Source organism: Struthio camelus, chromosome 24, assembly GCF_040807025.1.
Source record: "Struthio camelus isolate bStrCam1 chromosome 24, bStrCam1.hap1, whole genome shotgun sequence".
Taxonomy (NCBI): domain Eukaryota; kingdom Metazoa; phylum Chordata; class Aves; order Struthioniformes; family Struthionidae; genus Struthio; species Struthio camelus.
Window position 1 is genome coordinate 9,740,972 of NC_090965.1, and position 20,344 is coordinate 9,761,315.

The 20,344-nt window shown below is 42.6% G+C and overlaps 1 protein-coding gene across 13 annotated transcripts in view; it reads left to right on the forward strand.

The window, feature by feature from the left end:
- The window catches only part of MAGI3 (membrane associated guanylate kinase, WW and PDZ domain containing 3), a 106,335-nt gene that overhangs the window by 10,242 nt on the left and 75,749 nt on the right, over positions 1-20,344 (forward strand). For 11 of the 13 annotated variants that reach the window (XR_011136241.1, XM_068918631.1, XM_068918620.1 and 8 more), the window contains exon 1: positions 5,365-5,686. The exons of 1 other annotated variant lie outside the window; for it this stretch is intronic. Coding sequence is in view for 11 of the 12 variants with exons in the window: in XM_068918631.1 (XP_068774732.1) it covers positions 5,365-5,686 (322 nt within the window). In the remaining variant the exon portion in view is untranslated. Of the gene's footprint in view, positions 1-5,330; positions 5,687-20,344 lie in introns of those variants that run through there. One more of the 13 variants, XM_068918627.1, reaches the window with a different exon arrangement.

Genomic DNA, 20,344 nt, shown 5'->3' on the forward strand with positions numbered 1-20,344 from the left:
TATGTCTGTCCACAGAATAGCAAGTGTCTGACTTTGAACCACTCTTATCCAACAGTGATTTGTTTAGGCTCCCTTAGAGACACCTCGCTTGCTGAACAATTTGTCACCCTGTCTTTGAGATGAGCACTTCTGTTAGCAGGGGACGTTTTGCCTAGTGCTTCTCTCTGACAGTGCTTCCTTTGAGCAGTTTTGGTTTCAGCTGATGCAGTGGAGTCAACCATCGCTGCTGGTTCTCACAAAAGTTTTAACAGCATTATGGTCAGATAGTATTGTTGTGGGACAGTCTGAGCTCCTGAGAAGGCAGTTCCTGGGAGAGAATAACAAATTTATACACATTGCTCTTACTGGTGAAACTTGCTTTCATTTTGTCCTTGCCGAGCGTGCAATAGTTCTTATCTTATGTGCATGTGTTGCATAAGTATTAGTCTCTGTCTGGACCCCTTAGGCACAGGACTGATGAATTGCATGTAGCACCTACAGTTGCATTGCAAGTGCTGGGCACTAGGAGAAGGGCTTTGTGGCAGTCCAGATGTAACACCACAATTCCCCCTTTTGTCCTCCCTGTGAAAGTGTGTCTCCACACTGTAACTAAGCAGCAGTCTGACGTGTTTTTGCTGTTTTTACTGCCTTTGAACTTTGGCAGTGTGGTAAACAAACTTTGCTTCCCCCGCCTACCGAGAACTTCTGCTGTCCTGAGCCGGTTTCTCCCTTTAGTTCTCGTACCGCAGCGGCTCGGCTGTTCGTTTTCATGGGATCTGTACAGGTGTTGCATGCCAAGAGCAGAGAGGGATGGCAGCTGCCACGGTGTGATGTGTGATGAACTGGGATGCTGGAACACCAACATTTCTTTGATGGCCCTTTTAAGCTTGCTGAGATTTCAAACATTAGTGCTCAGTAAACATGTAATTTTTCACAGGTCTGTAGACTGGGTGGTGGCAGTGCAGGACGCATTCATCTGATCACTGGGAGGTGGTGCAGATACTTTACATGTTTGTGAGCAGCAGTCAGTGATCAGAGAGGAAGAAGGAACGCAGAATGAACATACTTGCTGTCAGCGTGCATAAATCAGAATTAAAATTGTCAGTTCCCAAGCAGTTTGTTCATGTTTCAAAGTTTAGCTCTACTTCTGTAATGAACGAATTCAGAAAGCAAATGTCACATGCACGAAGCATAGAATAGAAGGCCATCGTGGAAATGGGTTTGCTGAGGCCATTGATCTTTATTAAGATTCTTGAAGCTGTCTTTACTGATACCTGTGAGGGGAATAAAGCTTTTGGTTAATAATAATTTAGAATCACTGAATTATTTTGGATTTCACAGAGGTATTAGTTTCTGCTAGGAACTCGTTTCCTGAACACCTTCCATGGCAGATTTCTTCAAAGATGACAGAAACCGACACAAACCCTGGAAATATGAGACCAACCAATCTGCTCTGTGCCTCTCTATCCTGTTTTTAGTTTTGAGAACGCCTGGGTTGGTTTAATTTCCTGGAAAGGAGAGAAGTGGACGAGGCCAGAGACTTTCATGCTAATGAGTATTTTTAGCATGTCACAACGTGGCAGTTAGCAAATAAGCTGGAGGTCAGAAGTGACGATATAAAAATCTTTATGTATTTAAGTTAGTATGAGAAGCTCTTTAAACATCTCCCTAGATTCAGTATTACCAGCTCTTGTAATATGCAGTGTTTCTCTAAAATCCTTAGGTCATGTGAGTAGCGTACACTGGAACATCGGCAGGGTTTTCTGATTCACCACAAATATCAAGCCATCGTGGTAGTGGTAGTAGAGATAAGCTTGCAATTGTGAATCCTAATGTTAAAAAAAGAAGAGAGGGGACAGAGTAGATGCTAAATTGACTGTTTTCTCATATACATAAGACACACACACACACACACACACACACACGTAGGTGTTTATATACATACAACTATATCCATCTAGGACTTCGGGTGTTACGGTTTGAATACTTGGCTCTACTCCAATCTCAACAGTTCATGTGCCTGTGAGCAGAGAGGGGAAGCAGGACACCAAGGAAGAAACCCTCGGGCAGAGCTAAATAGCAGGATCCCTGTGAAACTGAACACTCACAGCCTCGAGGGAATGTACAGCAGGATGAATAATTTAAGTATAACTCAATAAAAAAAATGATCTACGAGTCACTGTAGGTATGCCAGCCAAAGCCTTTCCTACCAGGCCATGGTGAGAAAAAGGCTAAACAAAATCTTAGGAAGGATTGGAGCTGGATGGGGAAAAAAATCTAGACTTTGCCCATGTAGCAAAGTCTTCCACAGAGATGGCAGAGCAAGTGTCCAGGGAGAGGTGACAGGCGCTCAAACAGCCTCTCCTTCCACCAGCGTACGAGGAAAAGCGGGAGCCTGCCCCGTAGCAAGAACTAATGTCTGATGCACAGGCACGTTTCTTAAATGAAGAAACCCGAAGCATGGAGGGAAGAAGTGCAGCCCCACAAAGCAGGGCAGGAGACACCTGGGACAGGAGGTATAAGTGCTTTGGGGAGAGCCAAAGGAGAGCCAAAGCACCTTTATGCTTTATCTTGCATTTTAGCAGAACAAAGCAGGTCCTTGGAGTACAATGTGCTGGGTGGGGTGGGCTGCCCCAAAGCAGTGCCGTGCCCTGGGCTGGGTTGCCCTGACGCCCCAGCAACATCTGCCCCGAAGGGTGCACCATCCCCAGCAGCAGTGACACCAGGGCACTCAGGGCGGGCTGTGATCACCATCTGAGCAAGGCTTCGCCTATGTATTTAATCTATGCATTGTGCCAATGCGTCTGCACCGCAGGTCCTGAAGAGGAGACAAGTGATTAGTGAATGGTGCTGAGAAAATACGTTTGACAAAACTATTTACTCTCTCCCAGAATACAACAATGAAACCGAAAGGTAAACTTGCAACTCCAAAAGAAGATTATTGTTCCATACAAAGCACAATTAACCTGTGCAATTTACTGGCATGAGGCATTGCAAAGTGAGGAGCTTAATAAAATTTACAAAGGATTAGACAGCTTTTGTTGGCTTTCAAATTTATATTGAAGTATATCGGTGAAGATAACAGGATTTTCACTGAAGGAACAGCAGCCGCAGCACCTGCCTTCGTTATTAGTGGTACCTCAAGTTGCTCAGCGTTTCTGAAAGCTGGACACATTTCAGCTGCGTACAGTGGGGATCCTACTCCGAGGTTTGAAAATCTCAACCAGTGAAAAGTCTGAGTTACATTTTCATAAGATAAAGGGGGTATAAGCCTTCTATTTAAGGGGCTAGATCAGCTACTAACTCTGGAACCAAAAAAGACACCAGTCTCCTCCTTGAAATTTCTGTGCTGTACACAGAAATTAGTGAACGACTGCATGCATTCTCTGCAGCATCTGGCATAGGCCACTCTCAAAGTAATAAATTATGGATCATTTCTGGTGTCACAATTCCTATAGAAAATACTGGAGGTCTGTTTTAAATGATGTGACCGTGTCCCTTTTAATGTCCAGACCCCAGCTCCATGCAGCTCTCAGCCTTCTTGCTTTCATTCTGCAAGTGTGAAAGAAAATCTATCTGCGGCAGTTTTTTTCACATCTGTTGGCAGACAGCCCAATATACCTCAAATAGCACTGAGTACAATGAGCCAGATCTGTGCGTGGTGTAACTCCATTAATGCTGCAGGCGTTACACCTCGGATGTGCGGGGAGCAGTGTGAACAGGTCGTGCCGGATTAGTGCCTCCAAACAAGTTTGGATTATGCTACTTACCCCAGGAAGCACGACTTTACTGCAAGACTGGAGTTGTTCTTACTTCTCTGGAAGCGTTTTTGGTTTTCTGGTAAGCGCTGCTGTAGAAGTCAGAGAGGAGCAGGCCTGTAGAGGTAGAGCAGTCTGTAAGGACTGGAAAACACCTAGTAGCAGAAGCTACTGATACTTGTCTCTTCTAGGGAGGTTTCTTAATGGTGTCTGTACAACAGGGAAATTAACTGCTTGCTGCTGTTTACCGCTGCAAAACTTTCAGTGTTCAGAATAATTATTTGTAATGTGCTCTGTTGTGCAAACTGAGCTGAACACAGTAATAGGGACACAGTAACAGAAACAAACACCCATTGTTTTATAACACAGCAAACAAATCCTTTGGACTCTGCAGAGACCTGCTTCTCCATTTCCTCCTGCGCCGCAGAAGGAAGTATTTGAGCTATGCGAAGTCGTACCTCTTTTATTTGCAAACCGCGGCATGGCGGCACCTCCTCAGGGCTCCGGGCTGTGACACAGCCCCGAGACTCAGCGGGGGCTGCAGCCCGCGTCGTCAAGGTTTGCAGTGCGATTCCGCCTCCGAGCAGGAGAAAAGCAGCTTGAGGGGAATGGGCACAGACATTTGAAATGTGAACCACTAGGCTTTCAAAGGCTTTCAGCTTTTAGAGTGGTGGTGACACTGCTTCTGAATTAACCTTCCTGTGGTTACTAGTTATTAACAGTTAATTTGTTAAACAGTTGTGCTGTGCTCCCAAAAACTGTTATTTTAGTATTGAACACCTTGCACATGATCTCGTATCAGGCAGCAGCTAATTGCTGTACTGAACTTCTGCATGCCCTGCCGAATGCATGCAGCATTTGGGCCTGCCCGAGCCGTGCTGTGCCGAGCTGAGCCGTGCTGTGCCGAGCTGAGCTGTGCCAGGCCATGCCGAGCTGTGCCAGGCCGTGCCGAGCTGTGCCAGGCCATGCCGAGCTGTGCCGAGCTGTGCCAGGCCGTGCTGAGCTGTGTCAGGCCGTGCGGAGCCGTGCCGAGCTGTGCCGGGCCGTGCCGAGCTGTGCCGAGCTGTGCCGAGCTGTGCCAGGCCGTGCCGAGCTGTGTCAGGCCGTGCCGAGCCGTGCCAGCCCGTGCCGAGCCGTGCCGAGCCGTGCCAGGCCGTGCCGGGCCGTGCCGAGCCGTGCCGAGCCGTACCAGCCCGTGCCGAGCTGTGCCGAGCCGTGCCAGGCCGTGCCGGGCCGTGCCGAGCCGTGCCGAGCCGTACCAGCCCGTGCCGAGCTGTGCCGAGCCGTGCCGAGCCGTGCCGAGCCGTGCCGAGCTGTGCCGGGCCGGTGGCCCCGGGGCGGGGCGCGGGGCGGGGCTCCGGCAGAATCCCCGCCCCCGGGGCCCAAGCCCCGCCCCCCGGAGCCGGCGGCGCGGGCGGGGCTGGAGCGGGCCAGGGGATGCTGGCGGGGGCGGGGCGATGCTGGCGGGGGCGGGGCGAGGCGAGGCGGGGGCGGGGCGATGCTGGCGGGGCGGGGCGGGGCGGGGCGGGCGCCGCCGCGCCGAGGGCGGCAGTCGGGCGGCAGCCGCGGCTGGTGCGGGAGGCGGCGCGGCCGGCGGCGGCGCCCCCCCTCCCCCCCATGGTGCGGCATGTCCAAGACGCTGCGGAAGAAGCGGCACTGGCTGAGCAAGGTGCAGGAGTGCGTGGTGTCGTGGGGCGGCCCGGCGGGCCCCGACCCCGAGCTGCTGCGCGGCGGCGCCGAGCGCGGCGAGTTCCCCTACCTGGCGGGGCGCCTGGCGCTCGGCGGCGAGGGCGCGCCGGGCCCCGCGCTGCTCTCGGGCAAGGCGCCGGCGCCGGGCGACGTGCTGCTGGAGGTGAACGGCACGCCGGTGAGCGGCCTCACGCACCGCGACACGCTGGCCGTCATCCGCCACTTCAGGGAGCCCGTGCGCCTCAAGACCGTGCGCCCAGGTGAGCCGGCCGCCGCAGGCCGCGCCGCCCGCCCGCCCGCCGCCCCCGGCCCGGCCCGGCCCGGCCCGCCTCGCCTCGCCGCGGCGCGCGGTAGGCCCGGCCGCGCGGGCCCTGCGGGAGGCCGCGCCGGGGTGGCCGCGGCGCGCGCGCGGCGGGAAGCCGCCTCAGGGCGAGCGAGCGGCGCGCGGCGACCGTTACGGCGCGCGGCCGGGCCCTTCCCTCCCCTCCCCCCCCCCGTAACGGCCCCGGGCGGGGGGCGTCGCTGAGGCGGGGGCCGCCTGCCCCGCGCCGCCTGCCGCGGCGGTGGCGCTGCCTGGGCGCGGCGCGGCCGTGAGGGGGCCGCCGCCACCGGGCTCGGCGGAGCTGGCGGAGTCGCGGCGTGGGGCTCGCGTGGGCGCGGGGTGCGCGGCGCCTGTGGCAGCCGGTCTCGGTAGGTTCCAGCGTTCGCCGCTTGAAGAAGGGCTCTTTCAGGGGCTTGTCGGGGTCTTTGTGCGAACTGCTTCGGGTCAGGTAAATCCTAAGTGTTACGCGGTCGGGGCTAAGGAGAATGGGAACGGGTTTGGTGAGCCTGTTTCTGGAAAATGAGGAAGTCATCCGGAGACAGAGCAAACGCCACAAACAAACTAAAGCCTTCTGCCTAGATTTGTATTAATTTTTAGTACACCTCAGATACCACAATGATCTGCTATTGTTAGTTAAAATCCCATCCTCACTCTTACTAAAAGTCAAGCCAATGTTGAATAGTGGTGCTTGCATTTCACGTGGGCTCATGATTCATACGCAGTATAGCTGGCTTCAGATTTAAGGCTTTCCAAGTCAGCGTGCTCCATGTGTGAGCTTGATACATTTTAAAGAAACTGTCTTTCTTAAAGCCTTTTTTTTTCTGATTCTCAAACTGGTATCAGTATTCATGACTGACATGTATAGTATTATACTTTCTGCTTGTTTAATGCCTATCTTCCTTGTACTTTCATAACTGCTGGGCTGTACTGTTTGACTTTAGGTAGTGCATATCTTAATTATGTCAGATTTTCCTCCTTTGAGTGCTCCAATCTGTATGTAGAAGAAAATTTTTCATTAGTGGTCAGAGTCTTGATTTATATCACCTGTAAAAATTACCCTCTATATAGAGACTGGAGCACTCAGTCCTGATTTATATCACCTGCAAAAAAAAAAAGCACTTACAGAAGCCTGGTAGGCTTTGGGAGATGTTTTTACTTCCAAAATTGGAAGTCTTGTCCAAATGAGGAAAATAGAACACAACCTGCTGCAAGCTAAATGTAAAATGAAAGGCTAGAAAATTTGAGGAGCATACTGCTTAAGATATAAAACAATAATAGAAACTTTCTGAGAAAGGGAAAGCTCATGGAAGATGAAACCATAGTAAGATGACCAAATCAGTTTTCCATATGTTTACTTGGAAGGGAAATAGAGAGGTTTTTACTTTGAGGCTTCCCTCTGTTGTGGAGAATCCCAAACTTTTAAATTAAAACTGACAGAAAAGATTTTAGAACTAATTGGCAATCTGCTACTATTCGTTGTATCAGATCCAGGTGGTATTCATTAGGAGTTCTAGGGACTCAAATATGAGATGCTAAAATACTTTAAATGGTAATACGTAGTCTGTTCCTTAAGTCATCTTTCCTATGGAAGGGATAGAAGATGGGAAATATGGTGCTAGGTTAAAAAGGGTTCTGGGGTGTGCAGGGAATCAGCAGGGCTGATTTCTGATTCCAGCAAATTGGTTAAAACTAGGGTTAAAGAACAAAACTGTTGGGCATTCAACTAAGCATCACGTAATGAGAATTAGCGTTGCTCCTGCGGAGGAAAGTATGTTAGAATTCTTTGAAGATTCACCAGTTGCTTTCATCAAATCAAAGTAATTTGGTGTATCTGGATCTTCAGATAGACTTTCAACGAGGTATCAAAAGGCTTTGAATAAAGGGTCTTGTCAAATGTTCCTGTGACAGTGATTGCTTGAAGATAAGAGGTGAATTCTCCTGTGGGTTAATAACTGGTTGAAATTTATGAATAGTTTCCTCAACTGAAGGAAGCTACTACTGGAATCTTACAAAGACCTATTATTTAGCATAGTCATACAAATTTATCAACTGCGCAGTGGTGTGTTACTTTCTCTTATTGAAAATACAAAATATTTAGGGCATTGAAAACTAAATTAACAGCAAATAATTTTGGAATGACTTCTGAACTAGAAAAGGTGAAGAGGAGCAAGGAGGACAATCAAACACAGAATGTTGTCGGTAGGAGAAGAGATTAATAGTTTGTAGCTCTTATCCTCCTTTGTTTATTTTCTAAAGCTATGGGCTGGGGGAATAAGATGGAGGTCTAAATGACTTGGAAAGAGAATAAGTAGAGAGTAATAACTGATTCTTCCAGTACAAGACAGGTGCTATGTTGTGAAATTATAACTTTAAATAAAATATACTTTGTAGAATTTGCTATAAGAAGCATAATAATTTGAAAAGTGATTAGACGAATTAACGGAGGCTAGGTTTGCTGGTTATTGTACAGTGCTGTTGGATGCAACCGTGAACCCAAAAGCTTGTGGCAGCAGATTGCTAGGAGCCTGTATTACGGATACGATTGCTCTGTCTGTTGCCTCTTGCTTATGCTCTTTCCTTTCCCTTGGTATTCATTACTACTGGCCTTGAAGATGGGAGTTTTACTAGCGAGGCCCTTGTTCTGACCTGTTCTGGCTCACTTGCTATTGAATTCTGTTTGCAAAATGTACCCTTCAACATCCTCTGAAAGCTGGGGAGCAGAAATGAACCTTGGAATGTCTATTGTTTGCATCTTGTTTGTGTTCACAATACTGTTGAAGCTTTCATTTATGGAAAGTCAAAATCTTTTGATCATGATGAACCTTCACAAAATCTTTATTCTTTTCCAGTATTTCCTGTGTGTTTTTTCTATCAGTGGCATGAGAAAGTGTTGTGCTCTCTTGCTGGGCGGTGGGGAGGTTGTTTCTCTTTTAGAGCTAAGATGCCTCTAAGCTCATGCTTAATGCATTATTTTGCCAAATGTGTGACTTGACGGTAGCAAAACTTGCATGTGGCTAGTTCAATTTGAGTAGTAAAAAGAGCTAGCATTTTATGCTTATTTCCTATAACTTTTAGAATATATCAAATTCAAGCTGCAGAGTAGTTTTTTCCATACTAAAACATACAGCAAGTTTACTTATCACGTCAGATGATTTTTACAGTAACTTACTGTGTTAGGCTTATAATTTGCTTAAATACAGTATTTTAAAGCTTTTTTCATTAATGTCACAGTTGCATTCAGTGGAAGTGGTTCAACTAGGGTATCTGTAATTAGGAAAGTTGTTGACAAGGCATTCTATGTAAAGATGTGTAACTTTGAATTTGGCTTCCCTTCTATCCCTTGTGATCCAGAATAATCCTGATCTGATGACCTTTGGAATACAGCCCTGAAGATGCATGTATTTACGTAGATCTTTATGATGAAACGAGTTAAGGTCTGTGGAGGTGGGGGTCTGTGGTATCCTCATAGTATGTCTGAATTCTCACAAACTCTTCAGTTGGTTACTGATTTTTAATGTGCTGTTTCATGTTATTTTCTTCTCCAGTCATGCAAATGAAAACAAAACTGCTGTCTTACAAGTCAGTCTACCTATTAAAAGAAAGAGTGCCTTTGTCAGTAGGTGTTAGTGTGCCTGATGGCTCATCAATTTTGAGTGCTATTAGGACAGAAGCCTGAGAGAGTTTCAACTCTGTGGAGGGGTATGTACCGTGTCCTACTGTCCTCCGCCTGACAGTGAGGAACTTGTCACCTTGTCTTTGGATTTTAGGACGTTTATAAGGCCTTGATGCTCGTTGTCTGCTTCCATAATTCAGGCAATGCAACTTCTGTGTTTAAGAGTGGGCTTCATCTTTGAGGTAAAGTCTACTGTAGGTGTTCCAGAGGCGCTTAACAATACATTGGTAGACTGGACATGCCTTATTTCAAGCAGTGATGTCCTTCAGTAAAGACAGCAGCTTTAGTTGACAGCAGTGAAATCTGTCTGTGGTACTTTTAACAAGCTTGTAGTGAATTTAAAATGGCAATTTCAAGATGCTGTTTAGTCTTGTTTGATAAGACACTTGAAAGATATGAATGCTAATTTGAATGCCATCTGTTAACTGCACATCACAAATCACGGACCATTTTGTTGATTTAGGAATTTGTCCTTCTCTTTCCTATCTTTATTCTTATTTGCTGAGGAGAATGATTTATATGCCACAGACTCAGGTTTAGTGTCTTATCAGTGCAGGGATTTGTTGGTGTAATGGCCATTCTTCTGACTGAGGTCTAATTTGGGCATGTACAGGCTAGTTATAAGCTTCTTAGTTCTGGTACTAACTCTAACAGTAGAGGCCAAAGCAGCAAAATCTGCAGGAAGCCAGGTTTCAACACAGGTGGTTGATGTCTGTGCTAAGCTCTCTGCCAACATGCCTAAACTGATGTTGGGATCTGAGTTGTCTAAATAAAAGTCAAATATCTCTAGGTTTCCTTCCAGTCAGTGATTAAAATTATAACCATACCTTTTGGAATAATTCATCTTGGTCGGGTGAGGAAAATAGCAATACAAAGAAATAAGGTTTCTTTGTGCTGCACGTGTGTATGTGCATGCATGCTAGCATAGGCCTCTTTATAATGCAGCACATTGTATTTTAGCCACGTTTGTTAAATGCTGGTTTCAAGCTCCTCACCTGTGTATGTGTCCAAATGATGGCTGGTGTCCATGTCTGATGTTATTTCAATTAGTACCATAAGCTTTGTAACTAGCTGACACTGCTCTTGGCCCTTCTGTTTCCATTAGGGGAAAAATAGTGTTTTGCTTACAGTAAGTCAAACTGTTGTCTTTCTGAGCACTAAATTCATCCTATAAATGTACCTACTAGTCAGGTATGGCATTCAAATTTAGCCAAAAAAATACTGAGATGTGATGATGAGCCTACCTGCATCCAGATGGAACTGAATTTCTGAGCACTAAGCTGATTTTTTTTTCTTCTTTTGAGCCAGTATCTTTCACTAAATCATGTAATCTTCTTGGGACTTAAGATACAGCCTTACTATTTTCAAGATTCTTACCAAAATTCTCTGAAGATCAAAATCTAGTACAAATTTTCCAAAAGACTGTAAGACAATTCAAGGCCATAAGGCAATTCAAAGTTATTACTGGATACGTTTTCTCACATCACTATGAAACTGCATAGGAATAATTAATCCATAAAGTGCCCATTACTAGAAAGAGTTAATAGGTATGTTTAAAAGCCAGCTTGTGCATGGGGTCCTTTCTTTGAAGAATGAATGAAAACAGTGATGACAAATACAGTGACTCAGACCAGGATCAGCACTTGAGACATAATACTTGAAGCTGAGTATAAGATTCATTTACATTTTCTTTTGTGCTTGAGCTAGGTTCAAAGCTTCCATGTGGGGGTAAACATTTGCATGTTTGGCAATTAAGGCAGAGAGGAGGGCACCCAGCACTGAAAGGCTGTTTTTGCAAAATCAGATGAATTCTAAATGTGCCATGTTAAAACAGAGATCAGAATACGCACCAGGATAATTTTGCCTCTCTGAGGAAAGGCATTACCCTAATTCAGTGTTTCTCAGAAAGCTGGCAGTAGGCCAGCTCAGTGATTAAACAGACTGTGTTACTCTGTTAGTCGGAGGAAGTCTAAGGATCTGAGGAAGTCAACTCAAGTCCTTAAGCTGTTGATATGCATTAGGTGGTGGGCTTCTGGATGCTGGCTTCAAAAGCTTGCCTTCCTGTTTGAGAATGCTCTAGCTGTTGATTCATTTTAAATCAAAATATGGAAATATTGATTCACTTTACCACAGGTTAAGAAGAAAAAAAAGCATTGAAGGTTCCATTCATAAATCTGTAGGTTATCCTAGATTAATGAAACTGGGCAGAAGTCTGATTATTAAAAAGAAATAATGAACAGGAAACACTTTTTGCTATACAGTCACTTCTTCAGAGCATTGGGGATAGCAAAGTTATGTCATATAGCAATTTGTTACAACCACCTTGCATAAAAAGCTGTTAGATTGCTTTTCAGATGTGTGGATGCAGAGGACTATCAACCACTTGCCAATGGATGGAGTCTTAGTATGTGTATGTAACTTGTCATCTTGTTTCTCATATTAATCTTTATGTAAACATATTCTTAGCCTAGAATGTACTCCTTTGTTTAAATTTTACTCAGTGAGTATTGTGTTCATGACTTCACCATACATGCTCTTAAATTATTTCATTCTTTCATAGTAACAATTGGCTTCAGAATGATAACAAGGGATCACACGCCTTCTGCTACTGTGCTGGTTACCACCATGGCTTTAATTTGTACTTTTTTGTTCGCTTTGGGAGAGACATTCTCTTCCCTGTATCATTCATTGATGACATTTCTCAGGAGAGACCTAGTAGAATAGCACAGCATAAGACCTAGCATTTATTTAGAGCTGGCAGTGGACCATGCAGTACAGTCTGTTCTTCTGGTTGGCCAGGTTCCAAAACCACCTCTTCTGTGTCCATATCTCCCATTTTAGGGAGATGAAATTTCAGTAGTACTGAACAGTCAAACACCTGAGTACAACTAAGTATTCCAGTTATTCCTGGAAGGAAGCATTCTCATTCAGGTAGGCTTTTTTAATTGAAAGTCTTAAATATATACTTACATTGCTTGCAATAAGGCAAGTTTAAGGGAGGGGGAGGGGGGAGGAAAAGGCAGAGGCTTATGTGCCAGCAAAAAACTAACTTTAAAATCCTAAAACTGTCATTTTGCTGCTACTCTACAAAGGCAGGATGCTTTACTTTCCACATGAATGAAGCCAAGAATGAAATAAAACATGAACTCTTATTAGAAGCCATAACTTCAACCACAGATTTCTTAACTTTTGTCTTGTACTTTGTTAAAGGCAGCCAAGAATGTCACTTGCAGAAAATGACCATTTCTTTATCCTTTTCAGAATATTCAATTTCTGATTTTAAGTTGTATTTTGTTTTTAGGAAGCACTCTTTTAAGCTAAACTGTCTTCTATGGAAGAGTCATGAAATAAACTGTACTTGTGTAACTTGCTATATACTATGCTCCTTTATTGTAGCACCTGCCTCAAGATATTTTTAGCTGATAATTGGTACGAAAATTTAAAAATGTAACAAGAATTTCCCATTCAAATTGACAGCTGACAGAGCTACTCTAGTTGTCATTTTTGCTGTTTTAAGGTCTTTAAATTCATTCTTCTGGCTCTTGTTTTTGCTTAATTATGTCTCCTTTTAAGAAATCTCATATTCATGGGCTGTTACTTAAATCACATATTCCGTTCCCTGGGTGGAAACAGTTTTCTTAAGAGTACCAGATCTAGATTGAGGTGTATGAGCTCTTTGTCTGTATTTGAGAGTAAATTCCTTATTCAGTGCTAAACAGAAAGTGAGGGTAAAATGCAGTAGGAAGACTGCAGACTTATATTGATCTGTTCTGCCAGTCATTGAAAGCAGAATCCTAAGTAATTCATCTTCTCAATTGCTAATTGGTATTTGAATCTATATTGAATTTATCTTTTTCAGACTCCGTGGGTCACAGTGGGAACGGGAACTGCTCCCTGATGACGTACTGGCAGTAGTTGAATAGGTTGGGGTGGCTTCCAAGCCCCAGTCATTTTTAAGAGCCAGAGCATACCCTTTTGGTGAAAGGGAGAGTATCCTAGAGAAGGTGTTTGTCTATAATAAGGAGACTGTCCAGGCATTAATGGAGGAAAGGAGATTGCCGCTATACAGCAAGTCCAAGGACGCTGTGAGGCTTATGTTAACTTTTTCCATGTTGGCTACTAAAATCTATGTACAAGCTGCCCCTCAGTGCTGCTGTTTGAGATGCAAATATTGGTGATTGCATGTAGCCATGTTCTGTGATCAGTTCAGTTTCAATATAAACAGAAAATTATCGTGATTTTATTTCAAACTTATGTCATTGTGCTTTTTTGTCATATGCAAATGCAATGTAAAAGTGTAAAAGTAATAATCTCATGTAGAAATGCAGTTTCATTTGCAAAGCACACCAAGGTTGCCAGACATAACATTGGATTTTCTCTGACAACAATTAAGGCATGTTTTCATAGCTAACTGCAAAAATGCTTGCTTATAACTACTTTTCAAGATGAATGTTGTTTCACAAAAGTAATTGTTCACGAATTGTTGGCAGCTTCCTAATGAATTTAACTTCTTCAAGTTGAAAATCATTAGTGTGCTTACTATCAGTCCTGTGTTACTTTCACTTGCTGAATAGCAGTCTCACTTGTATAATTTACAGTGGAGCAATTTATTTTAATGATATATGTAAGTAGAACAGTTAATTCCTTTAAGCTCTGGATCACCATATCTTTTTGGTTATCTATAGCAAATTGACAAATTGTAAAACTTGAATTCTAGCTCTATCAGATCATGGTACACCGGAGTACTGATTCTTTGTCTCACTGTGTTCTACTTCAGTGCAGTTTCATTACTGACTCAGTAATGAATACAATCAGATTGTAACAGCTGATGTCTTATATGGATTATAGATTTTATATAAATATTGGAAGTATTGTTTGCTGTACAACTGTCTGGAAATGCATTATTTACATCTGTATGATAATATTCTTTCATAAAGGTGTTAAAGACAATCAACAAGGTTAATGTGATCTTTGCGAGTTATCTACTACTAAAGTTGTCTCTTGTTAAATCTGCTGTGTGTGGAAACGGAGAAAACGCTGTCTTACAAGTGCAAGGTAGTACTCTAACATGAGAACCAAAACCTTAATACAATAATAGTTGCACTGCATTTGTACAGAAATAGGTAGGGCTGGGACCCATTTCATAACCTTTCTCTAACACTGGCTAGCACTAGATGCTTTAGAAGAAGCCAGCAGGAATAACCTTGTCTGTGCTGGAGAACTCTTACTATAATTAACTACTGAGGTTTTTATACATGAGTTGTCCATGTTGCAGGCTAATTATGCTGCATGTACCTGAGCTGACATTTGCAGGCCAGGCTGGGTCCAGTAGGGAACATGGAGGAGGCAAGTAACAAGCTATTATTCACAGAAGACTGCGATACTATTACACAGTATTTTCAGGATAACTGCTTACTTCATCTCAAATAATGCAGAAGCAAAGGAAATGTGAAGACAATGATCTGTGGCCTGGAAAAGCTCAGATGAAATGAGACAGAGAAGGCTGGAATTGCTTAAATCACAAAGGAAACAAGTAAGAGGGATGACAAAGAGTATGCACTAATTGTATGGAAGACTATGATGAGGAATTTATTTCTTGTCTTGCTACACAAAAGTAAAAGGAGTTAAATGACAGCAAATAATCAATGATAACAGGAGGTGTTTTTTCAGGCATGGGTAATGTGGCAGAAAAAGACACTGAAGTCTATGTTCAGCAAGATTCAGAAATTGTTTGGATTTTGCCTAACCCTTTACAACATTCACTATTTTAGTGGCATGTATGCGCTAATTAAGAATTGTGCACAGGGAGACATAAATGCTTAAATTTTTTGATCTGACTTGTTTGCTCTCCAAAGTGAAGACATTGGAACTCTTTTCTCATGTCCTGTATATTACTTAAAACTTATTTTTGTAGGCCAGGTAGACGTTACACATGCAGGCATGTCTGCTAGGGTAAAGTTCTAATCTTGAAGTGTGTTCAGTTGAGGTCAGAGCATAGAGGGGAGAGAGTGTGAGCAGTCTACTTTTGACTGTAAATATTAAAATCTATTCCCCTAATCTGAGTTCTCTAGACATTTCCATCAAACTTGCTCAGAAAACACTACAGCTGTGAATACCCATACACCACTAGATTTCACTTAAGTTTCTCAGTGGGGACCTGGAAATCCTTCCGTCTGTCCTTCATATGGCTCTGTCCAGGACTGAAGAGCATGGAAATCGTAAAGGGTGTAAGGACCAGCTTGTCAGGGAAGCCCTTAAAATAACTCACTAGAGTATCTGCAGCCTCCTCGCGGAGGCCTTCCTCTGTGGCTGGCACTGCACAGGTAGCCAGGAGGAAGCCACATGCAGGAGTTACTGGAACATGCTGTAATTGCTGGTGTGGTGGAGTGGTGCGGTATACTTGCATGCTTGCAGAAGGCTGCAACCACATGGGGATGTTGGTGTGCTCTGCAAAATCTTAACTGCTGTGAAGCCTGAAATGTTTGCTTCACACAGTGAGTTTTTTATTTCTCTGTTGTGATATGCCTAGCAGTTGTTCAAGTGTGACATTTGACACAGGTGCAACAAATGTATTTCTGAATATCTGTGTCTAATTCAATACTGGTAAAAGCATTGCATTTTCCCACACAAGTTGATAATATGTAGTAGTAGTGTGCTAGGTTACTTCAATGGCATGCGATGATGACCTTGTTCAAAGACCACTGCAAATGCTACTATAAAGAAGATAACTGCATAATATGAGACAATCTGGGTGTTTCTATGGTTGATTTATGAAGTTTACTGAGGAAATAAAGAATATTTTTAAAGAAGGAAAAAAATTTCTTACGATCACTAAAAAAATGCATGTCATTTAAAAATGCACTTGGAAAACACGAGTCTTTGCTATGAGTGGTTTATTCCATCTTGGATTCTTGGTTTGCAGATTTAAAACATTTAGTAGGTTTCTGTGGACCCTTATGGGCTGATGTAAAAATACTTTCAGAAGTCTTTATCTTAGGATGCATCATAGACTAGACCTTGTAGACATTTAAAAGAATAGCTAATCCCCCTGCCCTCCCTGTCTCCTGCCCCCCGCCCCAAAAAAAACCCCACACCGTTTTTTTTAAAGCCTAGACATTAGACGTTTCACTTAATACAAATCTGAATAAAGATTTGATTTCTTGAAAATAAAAATGAATGGTTGGTTTGTTCCAGTCTTGTTTACATTCTGGTAACCAAATACAGTTTGAGGTATACAACATCTGCCAGTTCCTGTGAGCTATGAAGGGCACTTAAGGCCATTTTGAATTTTAAAATGTAAGTCAGGAGGTCTGTGCAGTCATCAGCCAGAAACTGTGCTGAAAAATGACCATGGGTACCTTGTGGTATAGCCTGTATGTGCTAGCTCTGAATGTAGAAACATAAAAGCATGTATTGAGTGCTCAGTTTCTACTGAAATGACCCTAATGCCTTTGCTAGAGGATTTTGCTAAAATGTTTAGGGAGAAACTCATTTCCATTGGACTGGGATTGTTTAATAGTTAGATTTTGAGAGCGTGTTTCGGTGATTGCTGTTGCATTTTGGGATTCAATCTATGTCCCTTCTATTAAGGACTATGTTAGTATTCAGGAGGGATCTTAGCATATGATTGAAGATCCATTTTGCCAGGCAGGGCTCATCTGTTGGCCCTTTGAAAGAGCTTGTCGGCGTTCACGTGTTCTGTGTGCGGTCAGGCATGCCAGTGTTTGGGAAAGAGTCCGATGTAATGACTAGCCTCTGGCCTTGCTTGGGGGGGGTCTGTGGCTGTTAATTTCTTCCTGTAGCGTTCTGGAATCCCTTTCAGCCATGGCATAAGGCTGTGGTCTTGGCTCGTCCTTCCCTCTGTTTGGAAAAGGTGTTAAGGCATGGTGTGGGGGTCTTGAAAAATGCTGGGAGGGCAGGAGCATGAATAATAGGTTTCTGGGCACAGAGCCAAGTGTTTTAGGAAATACTGCCTCGGGGTGGGAGGTAAGAAATAGCTGTCTGTGCCCCCTCAAGGGTCCTTGCTTAATACCAAAACTGAATGCTTGCAGATCTAAAATGCTGGCAGAGTGCTATTTCAACAGATGCTGTTATGAAGGTGGGAGTGGCACGTAGTAAAATATGCAGCAATTTTATGCTTAGCTAGAAGAAACACGTTTAAAAAAATCTGTCATGTTGATTAAAGAACAGATGAGACAAAAAAAATCCGTCTAAAGTAGCTGCCTAATTACTGCTTGATATGGTGATGTAGTTTTTCAAATTAAGCTGTTAGTGGAAATGATGTTAGGGCAGAAAGAGTTTTTTGCTTTAAAGCACTTTCAACTTGTTTGTGTATGTGGTTTCATAGTTGTTTTCTAGTTGTTTTCCCATGTCGGTGTCACTGAGTTGTTTTCTAGTTGTTTTCCCGTGTCAGTGTCACTAAATCTAGTATAGCAAAGTTAAGCCCATTTTAAATCTATCTGCTTTTCTTAACTGTGTTTTGTGAACACCTTAGAGGTCACTTAAGAGTTCTCAGTCTTCACTGGCCACAAATTGAGGACTTGTCCTTCACAGTGTCTGTACTGAGAGAGGATGCACAGCCTGTAATGTCTGACCAATAAGATTTCAGTGAGGAAACTTAAAATAAGGGCTAAGATATTTGAACCTGCCTCAGTACAAATAAGTGGGTCTTACAGTAAGTGCAGGTATCTCTTTCTCAGCTCATAAAATCAAGCTACTGGGTGGAAGCAAATAGTTAAACCAGTTTTAGTTCCTCGTAGCCTAAGAAAAAATATTACCTGACTTAGTGTAAAGCGTAAAGCATTATTCTTGTAAATCTTTGAAAATAAACTTACTGTGGTGATTAAAACTAGTAAAAAATTATGGAGAAAGAGATAAGGCAACTAATACACAAATCTGGAAAAAATTGTGCTTGTGTGTTCTGTTCTTAACAAAATCAAGTTAGAGATAAAATGAAGTCAAAATTATCTTTAGATGACTAGATGGTTTACTATCTAATTTAATATAGAAAGCCTCTTTAAAGGTACTGTCTGTTGATTATTTGCTCTAGTTATAGCCACTCTTTAGTTAATGGATTTTACATTGTGTCTTGCACAAGCATGTTGAATTCAGAAAAAAAAAAAAAAGCACGTAGCAGCTGAGTTGTGTCCAGAGTAAAACTTTAATGAGTCTGAATAAGAAAATCACTCTCTTAAAAATGAATCAAAACAAAAAGCAAAAGTGCATGCCTCAACATCAGTTTTCCTTTTTCTTGCAAGTCTCTTTAAAAGATCACAGCAAAAATATGATTGAAGTAGAAATGGAGGCTGCTTTAGTTTGGCACATTTCTTATCTTTTCACAGCTGGTGACCTACCAGCTGTATCCTGCAGCTGAATGAGATATATGGATGGATGGATGTTATTTCTTCTGCTGCTGATATTATTAAAAAAAAATCAAACTGTTCACAAATAATTTGAAGTCAGTGTAGCTTGTTTAACATGCTGATTAAGAATTTGCCTCCTGTGTTAAGTGATGTATAAAAAAACCGAAGGACATAGGTGAGTTGTTAAATCATTTTGACACAGTTTTTACTTAAGTAAAAAAACAACAAAAAACATCCAAATCCCAAACTACTTAATCCTTCCCCTTTGTTTAAAGATTTCATTGCCAGTATATAGAACTTTGTTTTGGTTATGTGCCAAGTTTACAGTGACCTTCTTCCAAGTTGAAGGTTTGCTAATAAACAGAAACAGAGTTTGCTGGTACTACTCATTACATCCAAGAGGATTAATATCCAGTTTATTTCCTCTAAAACCGCAGAACTATCAGGAAATAACTAAACCCTGAAGTTTTAGATCTGTAGAAATGATTTCCTCCTAATGCATGTACTTCGGAGGAATTTCAAAATCCTGTTATGTAAGAGAGAAACAGAATCCTATATTAATCCTGTGGAATGATGCTTAATGGCTTGTTTCATCCTTTATTGGTCTAAAGAATTCCTCAGAAATCAGCTGACCAAAAGTGCCAGTGAAGTATTTTTACCTCGGTTGCCGAAACCATTATCGCTCAGTAATTTCACTAATCTTCTTTGCAGTGAGATTAGATTGTAAATGCTGTGGTGCAGGGAGAACTGTGTTTGTGAAAACTGCTTAGCACTGTGGGTACTATCAAGTAGAAAGGAAGTACCAATAACTCCAAAGATGTGGTATTCAATTGCTGAATAATGTTTTGAAATATTTATTGCCTTGGCTTTGCTTCATATTTTGCAGTGTTTCTTTGGAAGATAACTTTTTAATGCAGACTTTAATGCATTGTGTTTGATGTGTGACAAAAAATCCTAATAACATAAGTTTGAGGCCAAAATTGCTATGATTTTATTTCATATTGGAAGTTGATAAACTTTTGTATAAAAAGCTACCTATGAATAAATGAAAATTATTCTTGTCCATTATTCTAGCCTTCTGAGATCTTCAGATGTCATTCATACACATGCTTTTTGTTTGAAAAGGATTGTTGTAGAAGCATTAATGTGCTAAATTTATAAATATTTATTTTTAAAATATATTAATTGGCAGATAAGGTATGAAATGTTGATGGGTATATATAATGGGTGGTTAAGCTATACAAAATAGTGAGGTGACTGGCTAACAGCCTGCTTATGCTATCCTCTGAATTTTAAAAAGACAAATACTTACGTCCTTCACAGACCTAGCCAGAGGTATGTTAAAATCAGGTTTGTAGCTTATTTAACAGCAGCAGGAAAACCTTTTTTTCTTGATGCAATGCTTATAGTATTGCTCATATAGCGGAATTAAGTACTATAGTAACTTGCCTCTGAATTGCAGGCTTTCCTATCTGTCCTACTTGCTCTGTATAAAAATACCTAATCCCATGGATTTTGTTTCCCTCTCTCTAGGACAGTGGTGAGTAATTACTTTTCTCTA